This window comes from Heptranchias perlo, chromosome 15 (assembly GCF_035084215.1).
Source record: "Heptranchias perlo isolate sHepPer1 chromosome 15, sHepPer1.hap1, whole genome shotgun sequence".
NCBI lineage: Eukaryota > Metazoa > Chordata > Chondrichthyes > Hexanchiformes > Hexanchidae > Heptranchias > Heptranchias perlo.
In genome coordinates, this window is record NC_090339.1 from 62,789,157 (window position 1) to 62,813,107 (window position 23,951).

At 39.6% G+C, this 23,951-nt stretch overlaps 1 protein-coding gene across 2 annotated transcripts in view; it reads left to right on the forward strand.

Moving 5' to 3' along the window:
• The window catches only part of atp11c (ATPase phospholipid transporting 11C), a 113,656-nt gene extending 91,573 nt beyond the window's left edge, over positions 1–22,083 (forward strand). Inside the window, exons 26-30 of one of the 2 annotated variants that reach the window (XM_067997319.1) lie at positions 476–541; positions 3,726–3,829; positions 4,774–4,930; positions 11,842–11,950; positions 20,945–21,031. In XM_067997319.1, the coding sequence (XP_067853420.1) occupies positions 476–541; positions 3,726–3,829; positions 4,774–4,930; positions 11,842–11,937 (423 nt within the window). In that variant the 3' untranslated portion in view covers positions 11,938–11,950; positions 20,945–21,031. Of the gene's footprint in view, positions 1–475; positions 542–3,725; positions 3,830–4,773; positions 4,931–11,841; positions 11,951–20,944 lie in introns of both variants that reach the window. The other variant, XM_067997318.1, reaches the window with a different exon arrangement.
• Positions 22,084–23,951: the final 1,868 nt, after the last annotated feature.

Sequence of the window (23,951 nt, forward strand, 5' to 3'; positions counted from 1 at the left end):
ATTTTTCTGCAGTTCGTTACTACTCATTTTAACAAATACCATAACATTTTACTTGTATATAATTGAAATTTGGTAAATTTGCACATTGAAAACCTGAAGGCGTTCCACCCTGGCAGAGGACCAGCGCAGAAATAGGCCGCAAAAAAGAGCTGTTTTGATCCCATAGCAACTTGTAATGAACAATTTTATTTACATTGAACATTGGACAGTACATGACATTAACTGCAATGAGTGCATAACTTTGTTTTTGGCTTTGAAAGCTGAAAGGCCCTATTAGTAACAGATTAATTAGTCAGGATTTAAAAAAAATAATAATTCTGGTCTTTAATTTTGGATTTTAAAACTGAATTAAATGTCGGCTGCATACGATCTTACTTAATAACCTTTTGTGTTTTTAGTTGGCTGCGTACGATCTTAATAACCTTTTGTGTTTTCAGTTGGCATGCAGTGTTTGACTTTGTATTATCTATTGCAGGTTTATGGAAACTGGACATTTGGGACAGTTGTCTTTACTGTTTTGGTATTTACAGTTAATTTGAAGGTCTGTGCTTTTTAAAATTACCTATATTTTATTGTTAAGCTATGGCAGATGTGAAAATAAAGTTCTTTTCAGTTTATGGTTCATTCTTACTTACACTGTGCCCCCCCAGCACAATTTTATCCCATGTTTATCAAGATTGTGTAATATTCACCATTAAAGGAAAATTCTGCCTTAATTATGTATCCATATTTAGAACCAAAAGCTATATGCATCTGCATTATGGTGAAATTTATCCTTTTCCTCTAATAAAGGCGTCATTGATTCTGAACTGCATCCTAGGTAGCATGCTATGATCATTGCAGGTCTCTGCTCTGCACAGCTGCTATTACATTCCACAGATCCTGTCTGTCGAAAATTTATCAATTGAGAGCAGGGCACTGTAGAATAGGACACAGGTATCAATTTTCCAAATTTGCTGACCTTGGCTGCATTGGGTGTGGGAAGGTACTGAGCATAAACATACGATAAAGACAGATTGAAAAAGACGAGCTGGTCCATCCAGGTTGTCCTATTCAGCCATGTTGCAATTAAGCAACATGACCCACAATACTCCTCACCCACAAACAGCCTTGTAATCTCCTGGGAGATTAAAATAAAAAAAACTCCTAGACTAATTCAGGGAGAAAAAGAATTCTAGGAAATTCCTCTCCAACCCCCATAGGTGATCAGATATGAGTTCCAGCAGGTAGCAATGACCATGAGATACTTCACCCAATATCCCACCTACCTTTTTGTATGCAAACCAAATATATCCTAAGAAGGATGAAGTAAAAAATCTTAGGGAGACTAGTCACCAGGTCTTAAAGCACCTGGCAATATTGATACAGGACTTGGACCATTGAAGCCGGTTTCCCATCCTAACTTCAGATGGTGCCTGGCCTGAAGCTGCAGAGAATGAGGTGGCCTCCGTGATGCTTTATCAAGACAAAAGTACAAAAAAAAATGCTTAATTCTCTGGTGATCAGAAAATACAGTCTTAAAGAGTGATTTCTCCATAACCAAAAAGCGCACAGTTTAGAAATCAACTGATTTGTTTGTCATTAAAAGATAGAAACTAATATCGATGCTATTCTCATACAAACTCCTAATCCACTCTCACAAAATTCTTCTCTGCGGTGTTTCAATGCGGGCGTTAACCCAGGACTGAAGCTTTTGTTAAAATAAAGCAAGGAATTTTGTAGAAGTATGCTACGTCTTCATATAAAGACGGTGCTGATTTTAATTTCTACCCTGACGTGGCCAGATTTACCATTCTTGCCATCTCATATATGCTGAGATTTCCTTCATTCTGTGTTTTCAGCTCTCTGAAATCCTCTATGAATAATCACACAGTACAACAAAGAACTGTAGCACCTCTGAATTCTGTGTATGTCTAATGCTATTCCTCCTCACCAATACCTTTTCTCTTCAATTAACATGTTTAGGTTTTCATTTTGTCTAAATATTCTCAAGTTCTTGTTTGACCCTGTTTGTAAATCTACATAAAGTGGAAAAATAAAAATAAACTGCATAGAATCATAGAAAGTTACGGCACAGAAGGAGGCCATTCGGCCTATCATGTCTGTGCCAGCCGAAAAAGAGATATCCAGCTTAATCTCACTTTCCAGCACTTGGTCCGTAGCCCTATAGCTTAGGGCACTTCAAGTGCACGTCCAAGTACTTTTTAAATGAGTTGAGTCTGCCTCTACCACCTTTTCAGGCAGTGAGTTCCAGACCCCCACCGCTCTCTGGGTTAAAACATTTCTCCTCAGCTCCCATCTAATCCTTCTGCCAATTACTTTAAATCTATGCTCCCTGGTCACTGACCCCTCTGCTAAGGGAAATAGGTCCTCCCTATCCACTCTATCTAGTCCTACCATAATTTTATATACCTCAATTAAATCTCCCCTCAGCCTCCTTTGTTCCAAAGAAAGCAACCCCAGCCTATCCAATCTTTTCTCATAGCTATAATTCTCCAGCTCTGGCAACATCCTCGTAAATCTCCTCTGTACCCTCTCTAGTGCAATCACATCTTTCCTGTAATGTGACCAGAACTGCACACAGTACTCAAGCTGTGGCCTAACCAATGTTTTATACAGTTCTAGCATAACCTCCCTGCTCTTATATTCTATGCCTCAGCTAATAAAGGAATGTATGCCATATGCCTTTTTTAACCACCTTATCTACCTGTCCTGCTACCTTAAAGGATCTGTGGACATCCACTCCAAGGTCCCTTTGTTCATTGACACCTCTCAGTATCCTTCCATTTCTTGTGTACTCCCTTGCCTTGTTTGCCCTCCCCAAATGCATTACCTCACGCTTCTTGGATTGAATTCCATTTGCCACTTTTCTGTCCACCTGACCAGTCTATTGATATCTTCCTGCAGTCTACAGTTTTCCTCCTCACTATCAACCACACGGCCAATTTTTGTATCATCTGCAAACTTCTTGATCAAGCCCCCACATTCAAGTCCAAATCATTAATACATACCACAAAAAGCAAGGGACCTATTACTGAGCCTTGCGGGACCCCACTGGAAACAGCCTTTCATTCGCAGTATTTAGGTAACATTCAGTCATCTGATGGCTGGACCTTAAACTGACTCCATCACTAGGTTAGGATCAGATCAGCCATGATCTTATTGAATGGTGGAGCAGGCTCGAGGGGCCGATTGGCCTACTCCTGCTCCTATTTCTTATGTTCTTATGTACCTTGGTTTATAAACTAGCCAAATCTTTCCTGTATTGCACCCTCATGCTATTTCTAATAGAAGCATTCCTATTTGAACTTATTTCTGGGAAGCTGAATGTTTGGCATCACGTGCTTTCTATATACAGTAAATGTTATATCAACACTGGTTCAAACAATGTGTGCTTGGGAGTTGGTGAATTTTAAAAAGAGCCGTTACTCTTTCTTTCGTAGTAAGCTTTCATTTGCTTACTCTCGTGGCACATTCTGAATTAGTCGGATAAGCATTTAATTTAATGCTTTTGACTTTAGAGATTATGCAGATATTTGTTTTATATTCCCAGCTTTCTCTCCACAATAAAATCTTTTACTTGCGTAACTACTGCAATTTGGCAGCAGTTTGGGTTTTAGAGTAAGGTGTAGAACAGTAAAGGAAAACATTGCAAAAGTAACTCTGGCATTTGTTGTTGATTACATAGCCTTTATATTTTCATTGTTCTTTTATTACATTTTCAGCTTGTATTGGACACTCGATACTGGACATGGTTCAACCACTTTGTAATATGGGGTTCTTTAGCCTTTTTTGTCATCTTCTCTTTCTTTTGGGGTGGCATCATATGGTAAGTAAATGTGAACATCTGCAGTACCATTTAAGAAGGCTACACCTTGCCAGAATTCTAAGCGCAGTTAACAAATTGTGTTTTGACTCATTCGATGAGATCAAGTGACTTTTTTTTAAACGGCATAGTTTATGAAATGTTATTTGTTGGTCCTTGATCTAGGAGGTTATTTCTCAATTCTGATAGCTAATGAGCCCATATTAAAACAATGAGGATCCTGTATTTACATCTTACAATTTATAGCTATCCCAAGTGAACTGTTCCACTGCATGGTGAAGAAGCACACTCAGGAGTTATGAGAGAATGTAAATTTGATGAAAGAATGCCAGAGTACATTGAAGATTTTGAACATTGAGTTTTATATCTTCATTACTTGTCACAACAAACATTTTGTTGTTTCTGCTGTGTATTTAGGTTTATATAAATGTATGGCATAACGGGAAGTATACTATTTTAATTGTGCCATAATTCTGCATTCCTGAAATATCAGTGTTTTGCTAAATTCACACCAACTAAATTTTAAAAGTGCTTTGTCTTCAGGAATCTCCGGGAAGAGCAAAAATACTTGCAAGCTAACGTGAGTTCTGCTCAATACTCAATGTCGATGCCGTTGAATTTGACCATTTTTACAGTGCAGCTTTATATTTTTAGTGACCATTTTGAAGATATGATTTAGCTGATATACTTTTATAATTCATATAGTAATTGATCCACAACTCTCCTAGCTTAATCAGATTGTTGCTAGATCTCACAGGTTTAATATGGATTTTAACAGTAGTCTCTGTAAATCGACTTGGCTTTTATGTTGGATCTATATCAACTTTGAAGAAGAAAATGCGAACACTTTGCAGTGTGCAAGTAGACTTTGCTCACTTTTTGTATATAAATTGTATGTGGCTTGAAAATACTGAACTTAATGATTTTTAATTTCTTATTCTTCTTAGGCCTTTCCTGAACCAACAAAGAATGTACTTTGTGTTTGCACAGATGCTGACTTCTGTTTCAGCTTGGCTCACTATAATTTTATTAATAACAGTTAGTTTGGTGCCTGATATTGTGGTAAAACTCGTGAGCAAGCCAGTAGACAGAGGCAGGCTGCAGGTATGTGTCAAACCATCAAAAGACGACTATTTGATTAAAAGTATGTATTTGTCCGTGACCTGTATTCTTGTCGACCATGACTATTTGAGAACTGTTATGGTAAACAATTGACCCAAGGAATGCAGAAGTGACGTAATGCCTAAAGCTAAGCGCGTTTGCACATCGTCATTCCTGTAACCTGAGAAGTAATGACTTACCATACATTCAACAGTTGTTTTTGCTACAATCTTGGACTTCCTAAAATATATTTATCAGGAAACGAGAAACAGCTTGACAATGGATAATTGGTCTTTATTCTTTTGCCTCTGGTATCTCTTAGTAAAAATTCCCCTGGTAATATTGATTAGTGAGGAACGGGCAATCCTTTTCTCGGATATAACAGTTCTCTTCAGTCAGTTGTGATTACTTTTCAATTTGTATATAAAATGTATGTGTATTAATCTTATTCTTTTTCTGTGAAGCAGCTATAAAGTATGAATTGTTCTTTCTCGATCAAAATGGTTCCCTAAAAATCTTTTAAACTAGTCTTAGTTATATCCCAGCTTTCACCTAAGAATCTGTGCAAAAGGAACATGTCTTATTTTCAGTAGCTGAGTGTGGTTTCCTTAATTATGAACATCATTTTTTTTCTGTTCAGATAATTAAGATACATGGATTCTTTGTGGAATTCCCAAGTCCGCTTACTACAGTTCCTAGAAGGAAAAATATGTTCCTCGGAACAGTGATTTGTGATTATCTGCCTCTAATTGAGATACAGCAGAGGAAATTAATTTTTCCCAGCTCTCAAATACTAGGCATTATAACTAATCCTGACACACTCAAGGCAGTAATGTATTCCCTTGTGCTAATTTGAGGTGAGTTAGAGCATTAAAATCTAATTTCAAGGAGTTGGCAAACCCGGTTTCTGCTGTGAGGAAGAAAAAGCCACTTAAACTGAGCAGTACTGACTAGGAGGTATATAATAACTTGCCTCCTACTCCATTTAATGTAAACTGGAGTATCTAGCTAAAAACCAGCGATGTGGACCTGCCCCTCCACAACTCAACTTGAGTTTCTGTTCAAACTTTTACTGAACCAGAGAATTCTCGGCAGAATCCTGCACTATACATATGCCTGTGTGGAGAACCTTGAGGGAAAAGAAGCAAGCTCTACATGTGCGCAGCTTAAAGGGCAAGAAATAAAAGAGATGGGGATGCAATTTATAAAGGAGTAGCTGAAGCAGAAATTGCAGCATAGATAATTTCAGATGAAAAATGAGTAGAAATAAGTAATGAAATATAGACTGAGTACCTCTCCATTAGCATTTTAACTATTGAGGTCCTGGAAAAACTTTGTTGCTTAAAGATTTTTTTTAAACAGGTGGTGGGTGAGACTACTGAAAGAGCCTGGAGATTTATGGAATTGTACAATCATTGATCTCATTATAATAAATATTTTTGAATCACCTTTGTTAACATGTTTTGGAGAAGTTCAAAAAAATGCCATCTTAACCCTGTCCTGCCCTTAATGTTTTTCCACAGGGCAGTGCAAAGTAGCCTATCCAGTGCATCCAGATTTTTAAATTATGCTGAGATTTTCAGGACAATAGCTTACTACATTCTGTTTTGGGACCCCAGTGAAGAGTGACATGTTTCATTGCAGGACAGATGACTTTTGTTTTCATAGTATTTTATTACCTACAATGTTTTATTGGAATTTACTGTAGGATAACCAGTGGGTTTGATTTGCTAGTCTGGAATATTGGTGATGTAAAGTGGTTTTATGTCTACAATTGTGAGTGTGCACCAGGTTCCAATCTCACCCTAAGTCACATTTCCATTAATTCTAATAACTGGATCCTAGAGTAACAAAGCAGAGGCTTGGAATAAATTGTCTGCCTTTCACTAATGGATGAGAGTGGAGGACTGAAAGGGAGGAGGAAATGTAATTATTCCACACTTGTGTATATAATATAAAAAGAGAACTGTAGAACATACGGATTCTCATATTTCCAGGATAAATACATTTCGATCTCTGGAAATTGTAAGACTCAACCAACAACTTAAATGCATTTCTTTTGCTTGTCTCTGAAGTGAGTGTGACCTTCCAAGTCTGATGAATATGGGGAAATTATGACCCTTTAGATTCATAGTTAACAAAATAAAAGGGAAAATCAGCAGTTGGGGACTTGAAACCGATGGTACTGATCCTTAGATTTGGGCTGAGTGCCAGGATTGGCATCGAAATCTAGGAAGTAAGCCAAGCTCAAGGCGACAGGGAGGTGGCCAAGTTTCCTGAAGGTGCACTAATGAAGTATCTGCTCTCAAGTGAGCAATTCCATCCTTTGGGGAGAGGTGAGAGTGAGAAAATCACCGTTAATTTTGTGTCCTGTTGCAGTTCTGAGCCATGAACTTTTTTTCCTTAGAAATGTAACTTTGTCTGGTCTGGTTTCACTAATATCTAATTTTCAATGCAGCAATTTCAGTAACTAGAGTAGCTTTTTGGTTACTACTGAATTTACTGTAAAACTGAATGTGTTGGTCATATAAAAAATTGTGAATAGTCCACCTATAAATAATGTTATTAATCAGTAAAATCTGGAGAGTTATCAGTCCTTCCAAAGTGGTAACATTTTCAAAAATGGTAATGTTTCAAATGCTAAATATGAAGTGATGATTAATGTTGCAGTTATTCACAGTATTTTCAATTGATTCTGAATGGAAATGGTGTATAAACAATCCACAACTGTGCAATTTTTAAATTGTGACGTATGAATGTTAATAGCAAAACTAGTTTGTGAGACTCTCTAAAACCAAGTTTTGCTTTTCCTCCTTTTCCTTCCCGCTTTAATATCTTCAAACATGTACTTCTGCCTTAATTATTTCTGTTAATCTCCTTTCCACTCTCTCTTCTTTCCCCACCCTCCTCCTCCTTTCCCCACCCTCCTTCTCTTCCTCTATGAACTAGGCAAGACAGCACTTGCCTTCTTCCAGACAGTCTACAGTCTTTATGCTCTCTCAAACTTCCAGCAACCAGAGTTTCTCTTGGAGTGATTGAGGTGATCTCTTGTTTTTGTGTGTAACTTGTATATTTTCTATCTAGCATGTACAGCCTGTTTGTACCTCTTAGTTTTTAGTGGATTCTGATGTGTATGAGTGCTCATTTGGATGCACATTTCTGAAATCTAAAGCATGCCTTTCACATGTATACTAAAATTTTGAAAAGCTTCTTAACCCACATTGTATTGAAAAATATATGGAAATCTAGACTTTCTTTGAAGTAATGCCTAGTTGATATTCGTGAACTAAAGCTGCTTTAATATTTTAATTCAGATTCTGAGAGCATGCCATCTGTGCAGCGGGTCCTGGCATTTATATTAAATCTGATCCCTGTAGTCTGGTGGCAGACCCATAGATTTAGATGAAACTGGGTCTACAAGCTGCCACCATGCTATCGAAAATAGATGTAACAACGTGAATACTGGGAGCCTGCTCGCAGACAGAATCCAAATTATAAGAAAATAAAAGAAGGTTAAACATTTCAGACTGTCCTTACAAGCAGTGCAGTCAGCAACTACTGAACAGCAGACTCACTATAAAAGTGTATCCATGGGGTGGGGGGCGCTGGGTGAAGAATGGTCTGTTAGATTGCTACAGGGATTCCCAACTTGGCTTTCCAAGATATGCTGCCTGCCAACACTGAGACCCAAGTGGGAGCAGCATCCAATTAGTGCGCTAACATTTGGTTCAGTACTAGTTTTAATGTTTTTATCAGTGAAGGCATGTACCTTCCATCAGGTAATGTATGGCGAGATAAACATCAAACTATATTAAAAAATAATGCTAAGTGAAGAGTTGCATTCGGCCAGTAGGAGTTTGCTAAAACTGAGTCTCCTGTTTATTTACTTAGTGCCCCCCACCCTTTTGGGAGGGTGGAAATGTAATTGATGCAGGATCGGTATTCAGTTCATAATTCCAGTTCTTATATAAACATTTGAAAGCATGTTCAATGTTAAGTTACTTACATGTGCCTTGTTATCGTGTGTGCTTGGCTATTTGCTTTGCTGTTCTTGCCTCACACTAACAGTATATTCGGTCTTTGGAGAGTCTGTGATGTGGGATAGTACAAACATGGCTTTTGATTCCTGCTTCTATTGATTTAGGTTGAGGAGATGTACCATGAGTATGGCATCGGCTGGCTGTGATCAGACTGTCTAAATATTTAAGATGCTCCGTTTTAATTGTGATTTTCAAAGCATATATTATTACTCGATTGATTTCATTAATTCAGCTATTGGATGTACTTGAACAATACACAAGTTAGCTATAACTGAGCAAACGATGTGCCCTATTCACCAATGACATAATGAAAAGGTGGCTGCCATGTCACAAGCAGCCCCGCTTAAGTTGTACCACTGGGCTGAACTAATGGGAAAGCTCTGAGACTAGGAAGCAAAGCTAGTGGAAGGTGCTATCTGGAGGCCAGGTATGAGAACACGCACTCATATACCCAGGATTCAGCGCCTACCATGATTGGGTTGCAGACAGACAACTGCTGAAGCTCCACAGCTCCAACTGGTGGAATCACCATTGAATGGGGTACGGCCTGTGTCTATGCTGTGGTGAGGAGGATGGTGGCAGTGCTCACATTTTATGTTGAATTGCGCTGCTCATCAAGCTGGTCGTGAGGCACCCCTGGTACCTGCGGTCCTCTGAGCAAGGCCTCAAATTTATGCTACTTGTTTAATAACCAGCTATAGTGTACTCCTTAGAGAAAGTTGAATCTGAGTTAACTCTCTGTGGTAGACTCAGTGATCCGGCAGATCAGCAGTATTTCAGGGCACTGTTGATGATTGGCCAGCTAGTGTGGTTCATTATTGTGATCTGAAGAGATAGACTTGAAACTGGAGGCAGGGATTCTTTCCACTCGACTTGACGTAACCTTGCAAGTCATGATAAGGGCAGTTCTGGCAGATCAATCAAAAAAAAAGCTTGCCAGCGTTCTTTGATGGTTGGTTGCCTAAACTCTAGCAATAACTCACACCCACTTAGGATCCCAAAGTCTTGGCTCTTGGTAACTTGTGCCTAAGCTTTCTGATCTTGGGTAATTGTTTCCCTACAGGGAGAAAGAGTGCACTTCACATTACCTGTGTAGTTTTCTCAGTAGCTAGGTCTGGAGACTGAAGCATGTTGGGCTCCATTTGTGCCAGGCATCCAGCAGAGCACACGAAAATGTAATGAAAAGCAATCTTTACAACAAAAATGGCATTTTTCTTCCCACTGCAACCCAAAGATGATCAAGTCCCTGCATTGAATCCTTAAATATGAGTAATACATGTACTAAGAAATGGTATTTAATCAAGATTATTATTTTGACAAAAATAGAATAAACGGTAATAGGAATAGTGTATGTACTTTCTGTACTTAGATAAAATATGTTTAATCCAGATCTTATTCTATCAATTTGACGGCTTCTATAACGAGTCAACTGTATAATGTGTACTACAGATAAATGTATGCCCAAATCAAAGATAGAATTCCAGTATGCAAAAACACATTGGAAATTCCACAAAATGAAAATTGAGGGCTGTCTAATGGTCATTTAAGTGCTCAATCTAGTTTGTAGATGGGAAGAACATCAATGAATAAACACTAGATTGTTCTTAATTATTTAGATTTTTTTTGAAAAAGCACGATCAGAAGAGTAGAATATCTTTTTTAAAAGTAGGGCAACACCTGATTATTGCATCTTAGACCAAGTACAGATCATCAGCATCATGCTGTAGCTCTAATGTGCTACATTTAGCACTACGCCATTAACCAATGGTAATTGGGATGGGTGGATTTGGTAGTTGGTGCTTATGAACCAGCTTGTCATTGGACAAATTTTGCAGTTGAGGGTTTCTCCAGATGGCAAATTGCCAACCTTCACATGGTCATCAATTGGATGTGAGGCACTCAGTTGAAAAGGGGAAAAAGTTCTCATATTACTAAATTTTATCATTCAACTTTAGGCACGTTGGTGATTTCTGGTGACATTGTACTGGACCCAACTGTAAAACCTTATGCAAATTTGGTTAAACATTTCTGTCTTTTTTTAGCCACATTGAGTTGATTCAGACTCTGCCTCAAAATGAAACTAGCTAGCCTATATCCTACCAAAATTATCAGTGAACGATCCAGTGCATCCTAAAACTTTTAAACTAGGGTAGTAAACAGAGAGAGACCAGAAAGGTCCCAGTTGGCGCTTAGCTATCTTGAGCTCAGCCAAGGTGGCAGTGGAGGTATAACAATTGGTCTGAGTGCCCTTAAATAAAGGAGGGTAAAATCAAACAAAGTTCTAGCTGTTGACCACTGATCAGTGACCTCTACTTGTGTGTAGTTGGGTAGGATCGGATCAGATCGAGCTCACCTATGCTGCTCCTTTAGTTGAACAGTTTGGCGGCACTCCCTATCAAGGTTCTCGTAAGAGCAGTGTCTCCTTGGGTGATGTACCCTATCCCGCCATTAAGTTCAGGAAGGGAGAAACTGTCGGGGTGTGGGGGGAACAAGGATACTAAATGTGTTCTATCTAGGTAGCAATTCACAATTTCTAGTTTCAAAATAGAGATGGAGTGCTAAACTCAAGTTCCTACTTTATACAAAAGAAAACATGTATTTCACTATTTTCATGTTAAATAATTTGATAAATGATTGATTAGTAGGCTACAAAGGGTAGTCCTTAATGTAAATATATTCCAAATGAGCCTTTCCCCTCTCAGATTTTCTATATTAACTCAAATGTTTGTGAAAAGTATTTAGTGATTTATTTTCATTGTAAGCTTAGATTGTGAAAATGTCCTTTCTGAGGAGAGATTTAAGCTCCCAGATAGTTATTACCTCACGCAGTCTGTGTTACACAAATATTCTAAGTTTCTCACCTCGTTGTTACAGAAATATTTGATCTATAACAAGGCTGCCGATTCAGTTTCGACCCCCAGATCCCCTGTCGAACCACTTCTTGCAAGATCATTCTCAATTGAATCATGATTACCATTGACAGGTACTGGTATTTTGGTGGTTATCTCCTAGTTTAATCTTCTGTTTAATTTGGATTAGTTTGATTTTTTTTTTGTAGGCATTATTTTTACCATGATTCTGAATACCTAAAAGCCGGTTGATGATTATATGATATGGAAAACAATTAGTACAATATATCACACCATATCGTTGGGTGCAGATGAATAGGCAGCCACTGGCCTTCAATTTTATATGGTTGCATAAATTTTTATTTACTGTTGGTGTGGGGTGCTTCCATTTTGTTACTCGTGCATTATACATGAATGTTGCTTAGGCTGTGCCTGTTGCATGCAAAGCTTGTTTGGTAACTGTCAGATCTGCTATAAAGAGAGATGCACAATAATCCAGCACTGAATGTTTTTAAGGCAATATCGTACTTGGTTTTCCTTCAACCAATGTGGTGTCCGAATATGTGGGGTAGTTTTGAACTAGGTACTTTAAAATAACATTTAAGAATTCTGAGAATATATGCTGTAAATGACTTTAAATGTGTGAAATGAACAGGTCCTGGTAACCTTGCATTCTAGGTGTTTTACTATTAATTTGATTGCCAGTCATTAGGGGGAAAGAAAAAGAAAATCAAAAGTACTCATGCGCGCTTAACCATCTCCTCCCTGCGTCTCCCCATTTCTTCACATTTTGCCATGTAGCAATGATATTCAACTTTGTGGTTGTGCTCCCACCATATGCTTCCCTTGAGATATGTGAGATTAATGAGCATGCTCTCATGTCTGGTGGAAAATGACTTCATCCAATAGTGTGCAGTCTGTCTGGTTAATGGTAAGGAAGCATCTGTGGCACCAAATGTTAGTTTGTCTCTTGCCCTTCCCATGATACTTGAGTACATGCTTCATTTAAATATATGCTGATGCACTACAAGCTAGTTGGGAACACCTTCTTATCCTACATGCGTACTATAGGTAGTGCTATTTCTTATTACCAACACACTGGAGCGATCAACAATCCTGTAGTCAGTTTGGCTCTGAGCATTTTTAGCTGAGTCAGAAGGTTGTGAGTTCCAGCCCCACTCCAGGACTTGAACACATAATCTGTGCCGATATTCCAGTTAAACATTGAGGAAGTACTACATCGTCGGCGGTAACAACTTTTGGATGAAAAGGTAAAATAGAGGACTTGTCTGGTGATTTCAGGTAGACATTATTTGTAGAGTAAAGAGTTCTCCCAATGCCCTTACCAACATTCCTTCCTCAACCAACATCACCAAAAAGAGATCAAATGGTCATTCATCTCATTGCTTATTGTGGGATCTTGATCTGCATAAGATGGTTGACACATTTTCCTATGTAACAAGTTATTGCCACTTTGAATTACTTCAAAGTAATTCAATGTATGTCAAATGTTCTGAGATATTTCTGACATGTGGTACAGTGCAAGTTTTTTTCTACTGGTTGTAATCAAAATGTGAAAACTGAAGTCACAGGGCTATCAGTAATTTCAATGCACTTGCTTTTGTTTATAATTTTCATTAATTCCCAACGAGATCACTAAATAAACCTCACTATAGTATCGGACTAATACCTGAAGCACCCCGCTCAAAACTCTCTTCGCCCACGTTGTTATGACCTAGCTCCCTGATGACTGACTACCTTCTGCTTCCCTCGCTTTACCTAGCTACTAATCCATGTCTTATCTTTGATACTCACTGACTTTAATACCATCAGTCAATTTAGAACATCACCTTTTTTTAAACAAAAAAATGGTCTGAGGTTGGTCAGGCAAGACCTACCCTTTTTGAAATAAAAACAGAAAATGCTGGAGGGGCTCAGCAAGTCAGGCAGCATCTGTGGAGAAAGAAACAGAGTTAATGTTTCAGGTCGAAGACCTTTCGTCAAAAACTACCCTTTTTGAAGTTGTATTCAGACCAGCCTGAGAGCTGCTACAGGGCCTCCTGACTCCAGGAAAACCATGCTATAAGCTGGGGAACAGCTCTCGGGTGGGTTCCAGATCACAACCCTTGCCATTTACAATGGAGCTGCTCTGGGACATACCATGGAATTCATAGAATCATAGAAAGGGTACAGCACGGAAGGAGGCCTTTCGGCCCATCGAGTCCGCGCCAGCTCCATGCAAGAGCAATCCAGCTAGTCCCACTCCCCCGCCCTATCCCCGTAGCCCCACAATTTTTTTCCTTTTTAAGTACTTATCCAGTTCCCTTTTGAAGGCCATGATTGAATCTGCCTCCACCACCCCCTCGGGCAGTGCATTCCAGATCCTAACCACTCGCTGTGTTTGGTTGTTTTGCCAATCACCTTAAATCTATGTCCTCTGGTTCTTGACCCTTCCGCCAATGGGAACAGTTTATCTCTATCTACTCTGTCTAGACCCTTCATGATTTTGAATACCTCCTATCAAATTTCCTCGCAACCAGCTCTGTTCCAAGGAGAACAACCCCAGCTTCTCCAGTCTATCCACGTAACTAAAGTCCCTCATCTGGCAATTCACATTGCCAGAGCAGCCAAGCAGAGAAGGTGACCTAATTGAGTCTCCACCAAGGGAAGAAAACTGATGACAAGTAGCATCTGGAAAAGGTACAGGAAGTGGAGGATATTAATGTTCTTGTTCACTCTCCTAAGACTGATTTGTACACGGTGGTATGTTTTGGTATACACCCAGACATTTGAAGCCAATCCCTGAGCATGTGAAGAAGGAGGACTTGGGTATCAGCATAGGGGCATCCTGCATGAGGAACGTGCCCTGCATTTTAAAGTAGCTGATCTTGTACCTGGAAAGTTACCAAACTTCTGACATTTCGAAAGATGCTTGGGAATTGGGTGGTTGAGTTGGTTATATGTCATCAAAACACAGGGATATCTTGTGTTAAGTCCTTCCTGCCTGTATTTTATTGATGCATGGGCCTCCTCCGCATGCCACCAATGGCCAGGGTGATGGAGGAGACCCTACCTGGTCCCTAAATGGAGAGGATTGCAGTGTTGGATGTGTCAGAATTTTAACCCAAAGCCTGAATGAGTTGTCAAGGACCCTTCTCAAGTGTCGTGAGGAATTTCCAATCCATCTCATCAAGAGCCTTTTTTGCATTCGGAGAGAGGAGCCAGGCAAGAATGTTGGTGCTGTTGCAGCTTTGCACAACATTAAATAGTCATTGGATGTTAACACTCATGAGCTGGTTAGGTATAAAGTTTATTCCGTCTTCATGGATAAGCTTATAGTTAACTGCATCTAGTCTGAAGGCTAATGGAATGCTGGCCTTTATAGCTAGAGGACTGGAGTACAAGGGGACAGAAGTTATGCTGCAGCTATACAAAACCCTGGTTAGACCGCACCTGGAGTACTGTGAGCAGTTCTGGGCACCACACCTTTGGAAGGACATATTGGCCTTGGAGGGAGTGCAGCGTACGTTTACTAGAATGATACCCGGACTTCAAAGGTTAAGTTACGAGGAGAGATTACACAAATTGGGGTTGTATTCTCTGGAATTTCGAAAGTTAAGGGGTGATCTGATCGAAGTTTATAAGATATTAAGGGGAACGGATAGGGTGGATAGAGAGAAACTATTTCCGCTGGTTGGGGATTCTAGGAGTAGGGGGCACAGTCTAAAAATTAGAGCCAGACCTTTCAGGAGTGAGATTAGAAAACATTTCTACACACAAAGGGTTGTAGAAGTTTGGAACTCTCTTCTGCAAACGGCAATTGATACTAGCTCAATTGCTAAATTTAAATCTGAGATAGATAGGTTTTTGGCAACCAAAGGTATTAAGGGATATGGGCCAAAGGCAGGTATATGGAGTTAGATCACAGATCAGCCATGATCTTATCAAATGGTGATGCAGGCACGAGGGGCTGAATGGCTTGCTCCTGTTCCTATGTTCCTATGTCTTGGCCATAATGTTATAGGTGGCATTCATTGAGAGTTGTGGGTCAGTATGACTTGCTTTTTGAAGTGTATTAACATAATTGTAGCTTCCAAAGAGAGTGATGGGTATCCATCCCATTGTTACTCTAAACCCTTTCAGCTTTGAGAGAAGTCTGCACCTCTGGCCTCTTTTCAATCTGGTGCAGTGGGAAGCTCCCAAGAGAAAGCCTTTCAAGTGGATTCAGAGCCTTGCAATTGAAAGGGGTCTCTGGATTCCTGCACAAGGTATGCCATTTTCCAGTTGGAAGCGGGAGCTGTGCAACTCTGCTTGTTGTGGGGGTGGGGGACCAAGAAGACCCTTGCTCTCCAGCATCTAGTCCCAACAAGAACTGGGCTGAGTCCTCCAGGATTGCAATGCCTACCATGGTTCTGATTGTGTCGTTCTGCTAAAGAGCTCATGAATTTCACCTTTCCCAGCGGAACCCAGCATCTAGTCCCAACAAGAACTGGGCTGAGTCCTCCAGGATTGCAATGCCTACCATGGTTCCGATTGTGTCGTTCTGCTAAAGAGCTCATGAATTTCACCTTTCCCAGCGGAACCAATACCACGATGTTCAGATAAGACACTACACCCAGAGCCCAGCAATACTTTGCAGCGTGCAGCCCAAGCAAATCCCACCCCAAAAACGCATCTCTATCCTGTGGACCACATTCACCTCCATGATGGAAAAAAAGCAACAGAGAAAACCTGAAAAGGGCCTGAGAGCGAGACCTAAGCTGTTAGTTAATGGAGGAAGTCTAGTCAGCGGTATGAAAATTGATCCTGAGCACCTTTACCTGCAGCCAAATGTGCAAGAGCCAACTGGTGGATATAACACAGAACTACACTCTCACCATTCCATACTAGCCAGCTGCTGGAGGGACTGTGACCAGCAGGGAGCCTTCATACATGTATTCTGGTCATGTACCTATATTCAGCCATCATGGATGGTAATCGGAACCATGGTAGGCATTGCAATCCTGGAGGACTCAGCCCAGTTCTTGCTGGGACTAGATGCTGGAGAGCAAGGGTCTTCTTCATCCCCCCTTCCCCTCCCCCACAACAAGCAGAGTTGCACAGCTCCCGCTCCCAACTAGAAAAAGGCATATCTTCCTTTAGTACCCCCCCCACACAAGGTAGTGCAGCACAGCCCCTTCCCCACAAATGACTGTGCCTGAAGCAGATGGCACCTCACCTAGTTAGAATGGATGATGCTTGGTCTCTGCCTGAAGCAGGAGAAATACTAAGCGGCTTGAGATTTGTTCTTTGAGACTCAGCGGTGCAGTTTCCCAATTCCCAAGCACAGCAATGCACTCATTTACAGGGAAGAACAGCGACCGTAATCTGCATGACCACTGGTAGGCAGATGCCTCTCAACACCCCCCCCCACCCACCCCATTCCCAGGCCCAGCTGATTCCCCACAGCCAAGAACAAGCAAATTGCCTGAACCCCTTGGCCTGCATTGCTCCCCAAGCAAGCCCAACAATGCCAAGAAACCCTACAGCACTATGTACTCTTCCTGCAAATAGTCAAAATGTAGAATGGCTTCATAAAACATGTGTGAATGTAAACTCTTAAGAATTCAATAAAAATGGGAGTACTTTGAGCAGAAAGTACTCTTGAGACTTTCCTTTCCCCTCTACTGGATGTTCCTTCATCAGATACTATTTTAAAAAATGAGCACATCTAAAACTACCGCTCTGGTTGAACTTGATCGCTCAACTTAAAAGTTTTCAAAGCTTCTCATTTCCCCTACTGGGTTTATTTCAAGGTGTGACATGCTAAAACTGATCCCACCTCAACTTGCTACCATACCTCTGGAAGGGTCAAAATCCTGGAACTCCCTTCCTAACAGCACTGTGGGAGAACCGTCACCACACGGACTGCAGCGATTCAAGAAGGTGGCTCACCACCACCTTCTCGAGGGCAATTAGGGATGGGCAATAAATGCTGGCCTCGCCAGCGACGCCCACATCCCATGAACGAATATATAAAAAAAAAAGAGGCATTTAAGGGAGCAAAACTTATTTGCTCCATTAAAGCGCAGTTAACATTTAGCACATTTATTATTCTGGCCAGAGCATTCGATGATCACCTAGGTGACCTCAGCTGCCATATTTTCCCACCAACATTTTCATCTTGATTGTGCAGTCAGAAAGGTGTCAGCACAGACATGATGGGCCAAATAGCCTCCTTTCACGCTGTAAATTTATATGGCTGTATGGCAGCTAAGCCCTTCCCTTAATGGAGAAAGGTAGAACTGGCAGGTCGAACACCCTTATTGGATTTTTTTTGAGTTTAGACAAAGGGTCCAAACCCGAAACATCAGCCTCTGTGTTCTCCGTAGATGTTGCCTGACCTGAACGTTTCCAGCATTCTCTTTTTTTTTTGCTCCTTTTTGGGATGTATTACCAAAGGCCTGGGAGCAGATTACTTTCCCAAACTTACCAGAAAATTGTGTGGTGGAAGGGAAGATTACTATATTGTAAATCATTCATCAGACACTGGCTTTTCTTAAAAATAGAATTACATTTCTGTCTGATATTTCATGGTTGACTTTAACACGTGCTACTTGTTAAATGTAACAAAAACTGTATTTTGTTCCTAAACAGTGATTTTTTTTTTTGAAACCTTGTACTATAGCATGCCTTTGCTTTCCCCTTAGAATATTTTCAGTGTTTTCCCATTACTTTACAAAAGCCTCACTTTTTTATGGGAGTACTTCATAGTTACTCCCATTTCAATTTCAATTTTGTTACAGTTTTCAACCACAAGCAAAAATTAGCTAGACAAAAGTGTTAAATCATCTTCAGTGCTGAACTTTGAAATAATTTGAAGAAACACATTGCTCATCATGCATTGTACCTGAGGTGTCTCTGTTCTGAATTTCACCTTCAATACAACAGATTCAAATAACTTCCTGATTTGAGGAAGGGGACAGAGGTACACGATATTGACTGATGAATATACAAACGGACATTTTAAAGTGATGTTGGTGACCATTAGCAAAAATGTATTTCCTATTGGGGGACTAAAGGAAGCAGAATTGAAGCTTTGAAGTAGAGCTTAGTAAATTAAAACAGAAATTAGGAGTTATTGGAGTCAGTTTTAAAAAAAAAACAAGCAGAACAGAATTGAATTCTCTTGACAATTTGATGCCCCTGATATTTGAAGAACCAACCAGTTACAGAAGGTTGCATTCATTTGTAGCACTTCAATCACTTCGGCTCTGCAGTTTAGTTCAATTTAATTTAGTAAATTAATGTTGTTCATCCAGTTGTCTAGATCTGTTACTGCATGTGTCTGAAGTTGCCATCGGTCAAGTCCATTGTTCCCCTGGCTAGAGAGTCTAGAACTAGGGGGCATAATCGCAGGATATGGGGTCGGCCATTTAAGACTGAGATGAGGAGGAATTTCTTCACGCAGAGGGTTGTGAATCTTTGAAATTCTCTACCCCAGAGGGCTGTGGATGCTGAGTCGTTGAATATATTCAATGCGGGAAAGTATTGGAAGGTGGAATATCATTGAGGGTGAGAATATCATTGTATGCCGAAAAATACAGCAAAGCAACATTTTAAAAGAAACTAAAATTTAGCACACTACGTTTTAGCAAAGTAAAGCAATTGTGAAGTCAAATCCCCTTTATTTTGGAAATTTAGTTTAGGGTCAATATTGTATCAGATGTACAGTGTTGCAATACCTAATGCTGCACTTCAAAATACAGGCCCTTGATATAACAGTGGTATAAGGTATGCAAACACATTTTTGTGGAAACGCTAACCCATTTAAAACAAATTGGTTAATGCTGTATTGAAATTAGAGGAATTTCAGACGATGTTTCCATTCTTATTATACCACAATGTAATCTCACGGTCTTGTGTTCCTCAAATAGTAATGAATAGAGTTTAGTCAGTTAAAACAAAAATTAGGAATTATTGGAGCCAGTTTTTATTTAAAAAGAGAATAGAATTCTCTAGCCATTAGGTGAAGGGGAAAGTCTAGTGGAATAGTTTTGGTTCAAAGTATTTCCCCCACTCCGTAAACCATTGTGACATTCTTCTACAGCAAGTGCTGTACAAGTTCACTTAGTGTGTATAGGCTGGGAATGAAAATTTCCCAGCCTGTAGCGTCGTTCCTCTGGGTGAGGTGGCTTTGGAGCAGTTATCACGCTGCTTGTATCAGGACTGTTCCATGACAGTGCTGATAATCAACATTATCGGAATGGCCAAACCGGGAGAAGACCCTACTGCATCAACATTAAAATTGCCATTTTGATAAATGTCAGTGACATTTCTGGCAATTCCAACTATCGTATATAAAAAGTACTCTTCCCTTGCTCCTCAGACCTTCCTTTCCCTTTAACTGGTCGTATTGCCAGTAGACTTGCTAATACTGCAGCTTGTCCACCAGTAGTCTCGCAAACTACAGTTGTATTTTTGAGTGATGCATTCCTGTACTACTGCCTGCCGGGGCTCTTGTTTAATGCACGAGTAAACTGAGGCATCTAACGGGGGGTTTCCGTCTACCTACTGTATAATTTTGTTCAGGTGGAGAACGATACAATGACGCATGATATTTTCATTCTCGCTATAGTGTAGTCGACTGACAATTCAGCTTTTTATAGTCCCTCAAAAAATCAAGTTATCTAGAAATTCAAAAATTGCATTAAGATGGCACAGTAGCTCTTTTAAATTGAAATGCAACTGTCCAATAATTTGAATTAAGCAAATTTGAATTCTAAATAGGAGTAGACTGTGTGTCACTGTAATAGATTGTAATAGGAGAGTTAGGCATGTCACTCAAATGCTAAGAACCCTGCTAAGGATTGAGTGTACAACATACTCTTTTAAAAATAAAAGTTCTTTTCAACTAGAGTAAAAGTATTCAAACAGCTTAATTTGGCTTCAGAAATCCTTCTTCGCTTTAAAAACTGACCAGCCTTATCCACTTGGAATGAACAAAGAATAAAGGTGAAGTCCACTGACTTTTCATTTATAATTTTTACGTGCAATCATGATAGCCATAAGGTAGTGTGTGTGTATGTAATACTTTTAAATTGTATCGAATTAGTGTAACTATTTTTATTTGTTTTCATCCTTTCCAGAGTGTAAGATTTGCAGAGTCTGAATTGCTGGCATTGAAATATATTAAAGATGGTCCTTTCAGCCCAAGCCCAAAATCTGAAGTGAGTTTATCAACCTGTGGAAAAAATGACTGCTAAATACACATTAAACCACTCTCTACACCCTTGTGCCTGTGGTATCAAAGCCCCTGAACTTCTGCTTGGACCTAACCCTAAATGGACTTTTGAGGGGTATCTGAACATGAATTTTACTTTGGTGAACAGCGTTTCTGTAGTGGATCAGGAACTGCAGAGTGATCTGTGTTCTGAGAATGCACTTCTTTTAATATAATAGGTGGACTGAGTTTGGCTTGTCCCACAGCTTTGTAATGTCGTGTATTACACACAATTTCTCATTTAATTTTATAAAAATGATTTAGCATTGTTCACTAGTCAGTGTATTAAAGTTTGAATTGCCATTGCTCCATTATATATTTTTGTTCTCCACTTCAGTAATCAGGGATTATAGAATTAATAGGTATTGCAAGTTACTGTATTTGAGTGATATGTCGATTGTAAATTGTGTAACTAAATGCTGTTTACCTGTTGAGTGGACTAAACTGTTCGATAAATCTGGTTTAGAGTGATGCACAAAGCAACAGTCCCTGTCGGTTTTTACATTATTGCTCTATCCTAGTGCAATTTAGAATGTCCCAAGGTCTAAAACTAGTGGTCTATATTACCAGCCAATGTTTTTCAATGTTAAGCCAATGATGCTAGTGAATGAAGAAATCTGTTTCTTGTCCTTACCTCCAGAGGCACTATTTACAGGTTATTTAAAACTATATAATGCAAGTCAGTAAAGTAGCAATTACCAGGCGAGCTATAAATTATGGTGACTTTCGGAAGCATGAATATAAACCAGCATTGTTCATATTTTAATTTTTTCTTACAGGACAATCTGATCATATTTATAATTCAAAAATAAATATATAGGAATGTATGAGACATAGTATAGTTATTAAGAAACTGCTTAATGGTGCAGTCTGCACCAGACCTTGATATGATTGAACAATAGGATCTGTGATAAATATGTATGCCGACATTTTATAATATGTATATATAAAATGAAGCTTCTGTATGAGCCTGAAAAACAGGAATAAACAAATACTCTTTAGAAATATTTGGTTTATAACTTGTACATGTATAGATACATGTACCATTTTCATTTTAATAATTGTCTTTTTACCTCAAGGAAACTGAGGGGAGCTTTTTATTTACATGGAAGTATTTCATTAATAACAAACTGGGTCATGATCATGTGGCTGTGAGACACAAATGAATAAAAATGCTGCTTGGATGGAGGGAAATTTATTCCAACTCCTTCCGTGCATTTATGAACTGATTTTGAATGTAATGTTGCCGTAACACACACCAAACTAAATGGATTGTTTTGCTTCAGCTAATTTCAAAATTATATTTTACTTCAATGTTCCTACATCACTTGCCATTAGTGAATTTGGGCATGTTCAGGTTGAGTAGTCATGCAGTCATCATCATCATCACATTATGTGTTGATCATTTTTTTTGCCCTTGCCCCAAAAATGGGGAGCAAACATTCAGCTAATTCTACCAATGCTGATTCAGTTCTAGCATTGATCCTGCAAAGCCAAGTGCTGGTCTTCAAAAAAAAAACAGTACAACCATTACCAACCCAAGCAAAGTCACAGATAGATCATTACTTTATGGCACCATTGTAGAAATTACAACACAGAAGGAGGACATTCAACCCATTGGCTCTGGACAGATGCTAGATCTTCAACTGAAGCTACCTATTCTAAGCCCATTTCCCTGCCCTTTGTATACTTTTATATTCTTCCTTTTCAAATACCCATTCATTTCTGTGCCTCCGCAACCACTGTGGTAAAGCATTCCATGTTCTAATAACTTTCTCTGTTAAGATTTCTTCCTCCTTCATTTTTATAGTCCCCAGTGTTAGGCTTGTCAACCAGTAAAACAATAATTGTGCTCTCAGAAACCTTCTCTGTTCCAGTGAAAAAGCCCCAATTTTTCAAACCTTTCTTCATAACTGGTGCCTCATTTCTGGTGGTATTATCGTGAATCTTTTGCTGTAGCTTTTCCATAGCTCCAATATCCTTCCCATAAATGTTATTGTATTCTGAACCCTCAGCTTTGTTTGATCAAGGGTATATGTAGCATTTCACTCCTATTTTTCGTAAAGTTAGAGATGTGGAGCCTGGAATTCCTGGGTGTGGTACCAGAATGCATTCTGCCAGTCTCCTGTGGCCCTGCTCTGTCCCAAATCCCATGGTCAGGGTCCCTTACTGTGTGACTGCAGCAATTCCAACCTTACTGGGGTGACCACCTACGTGGACTAGGAATATCTGGTTGGCATAAAAAGAAAAAAGAAAGATTTGCATTTACACAGTGCCTTTCACGACCTCAGGACATTCCAAAGTGTTTACAGCTGATGAAGTTTTTTTTGAAATATAGGAATATTGTCGCTACATTAGAAGACTGGCTGTTCTAGCTGAAGATGATATCAAATATACATATTTTTTTAATGACTGATTCTCAGCTGCTGCTTTCAAAATGGCACTTGCCTGCTCTCCAATTCATCGCCATTGGGAAAACTGGCATTCTGGACAGCTGGCAGGATCTGATCCTGTGAGGCAGAACTGTTGACGTTATCCTGCCAGCTGTTCTGCTTTGGATGAAGACAATACAGTGGGTGGGGGGGGAGTGGTGTTTGCAAAAGGCACATGCTTTCATCTCTAGCAAAATTTCCAAACATTGAAGAAAACAAGGCTGTGCAGACCTGGTGGAGATAGGTCCCACCCCATATTGCACCCTACCTACCCCAACTGTGCTGCTGTTTCACCTCCTTTTTCCCCAGTCCCAGGAATTTCATAGCCTTGTTCTAGGGGGTTGACACAAGATGCCTTTCCAACCAACCTGACAAAAGGATGAAAATCGCAACAGAAGCTGTTTGCAATTCAGTCTGACTACCACAATCGTGCAAAATAAA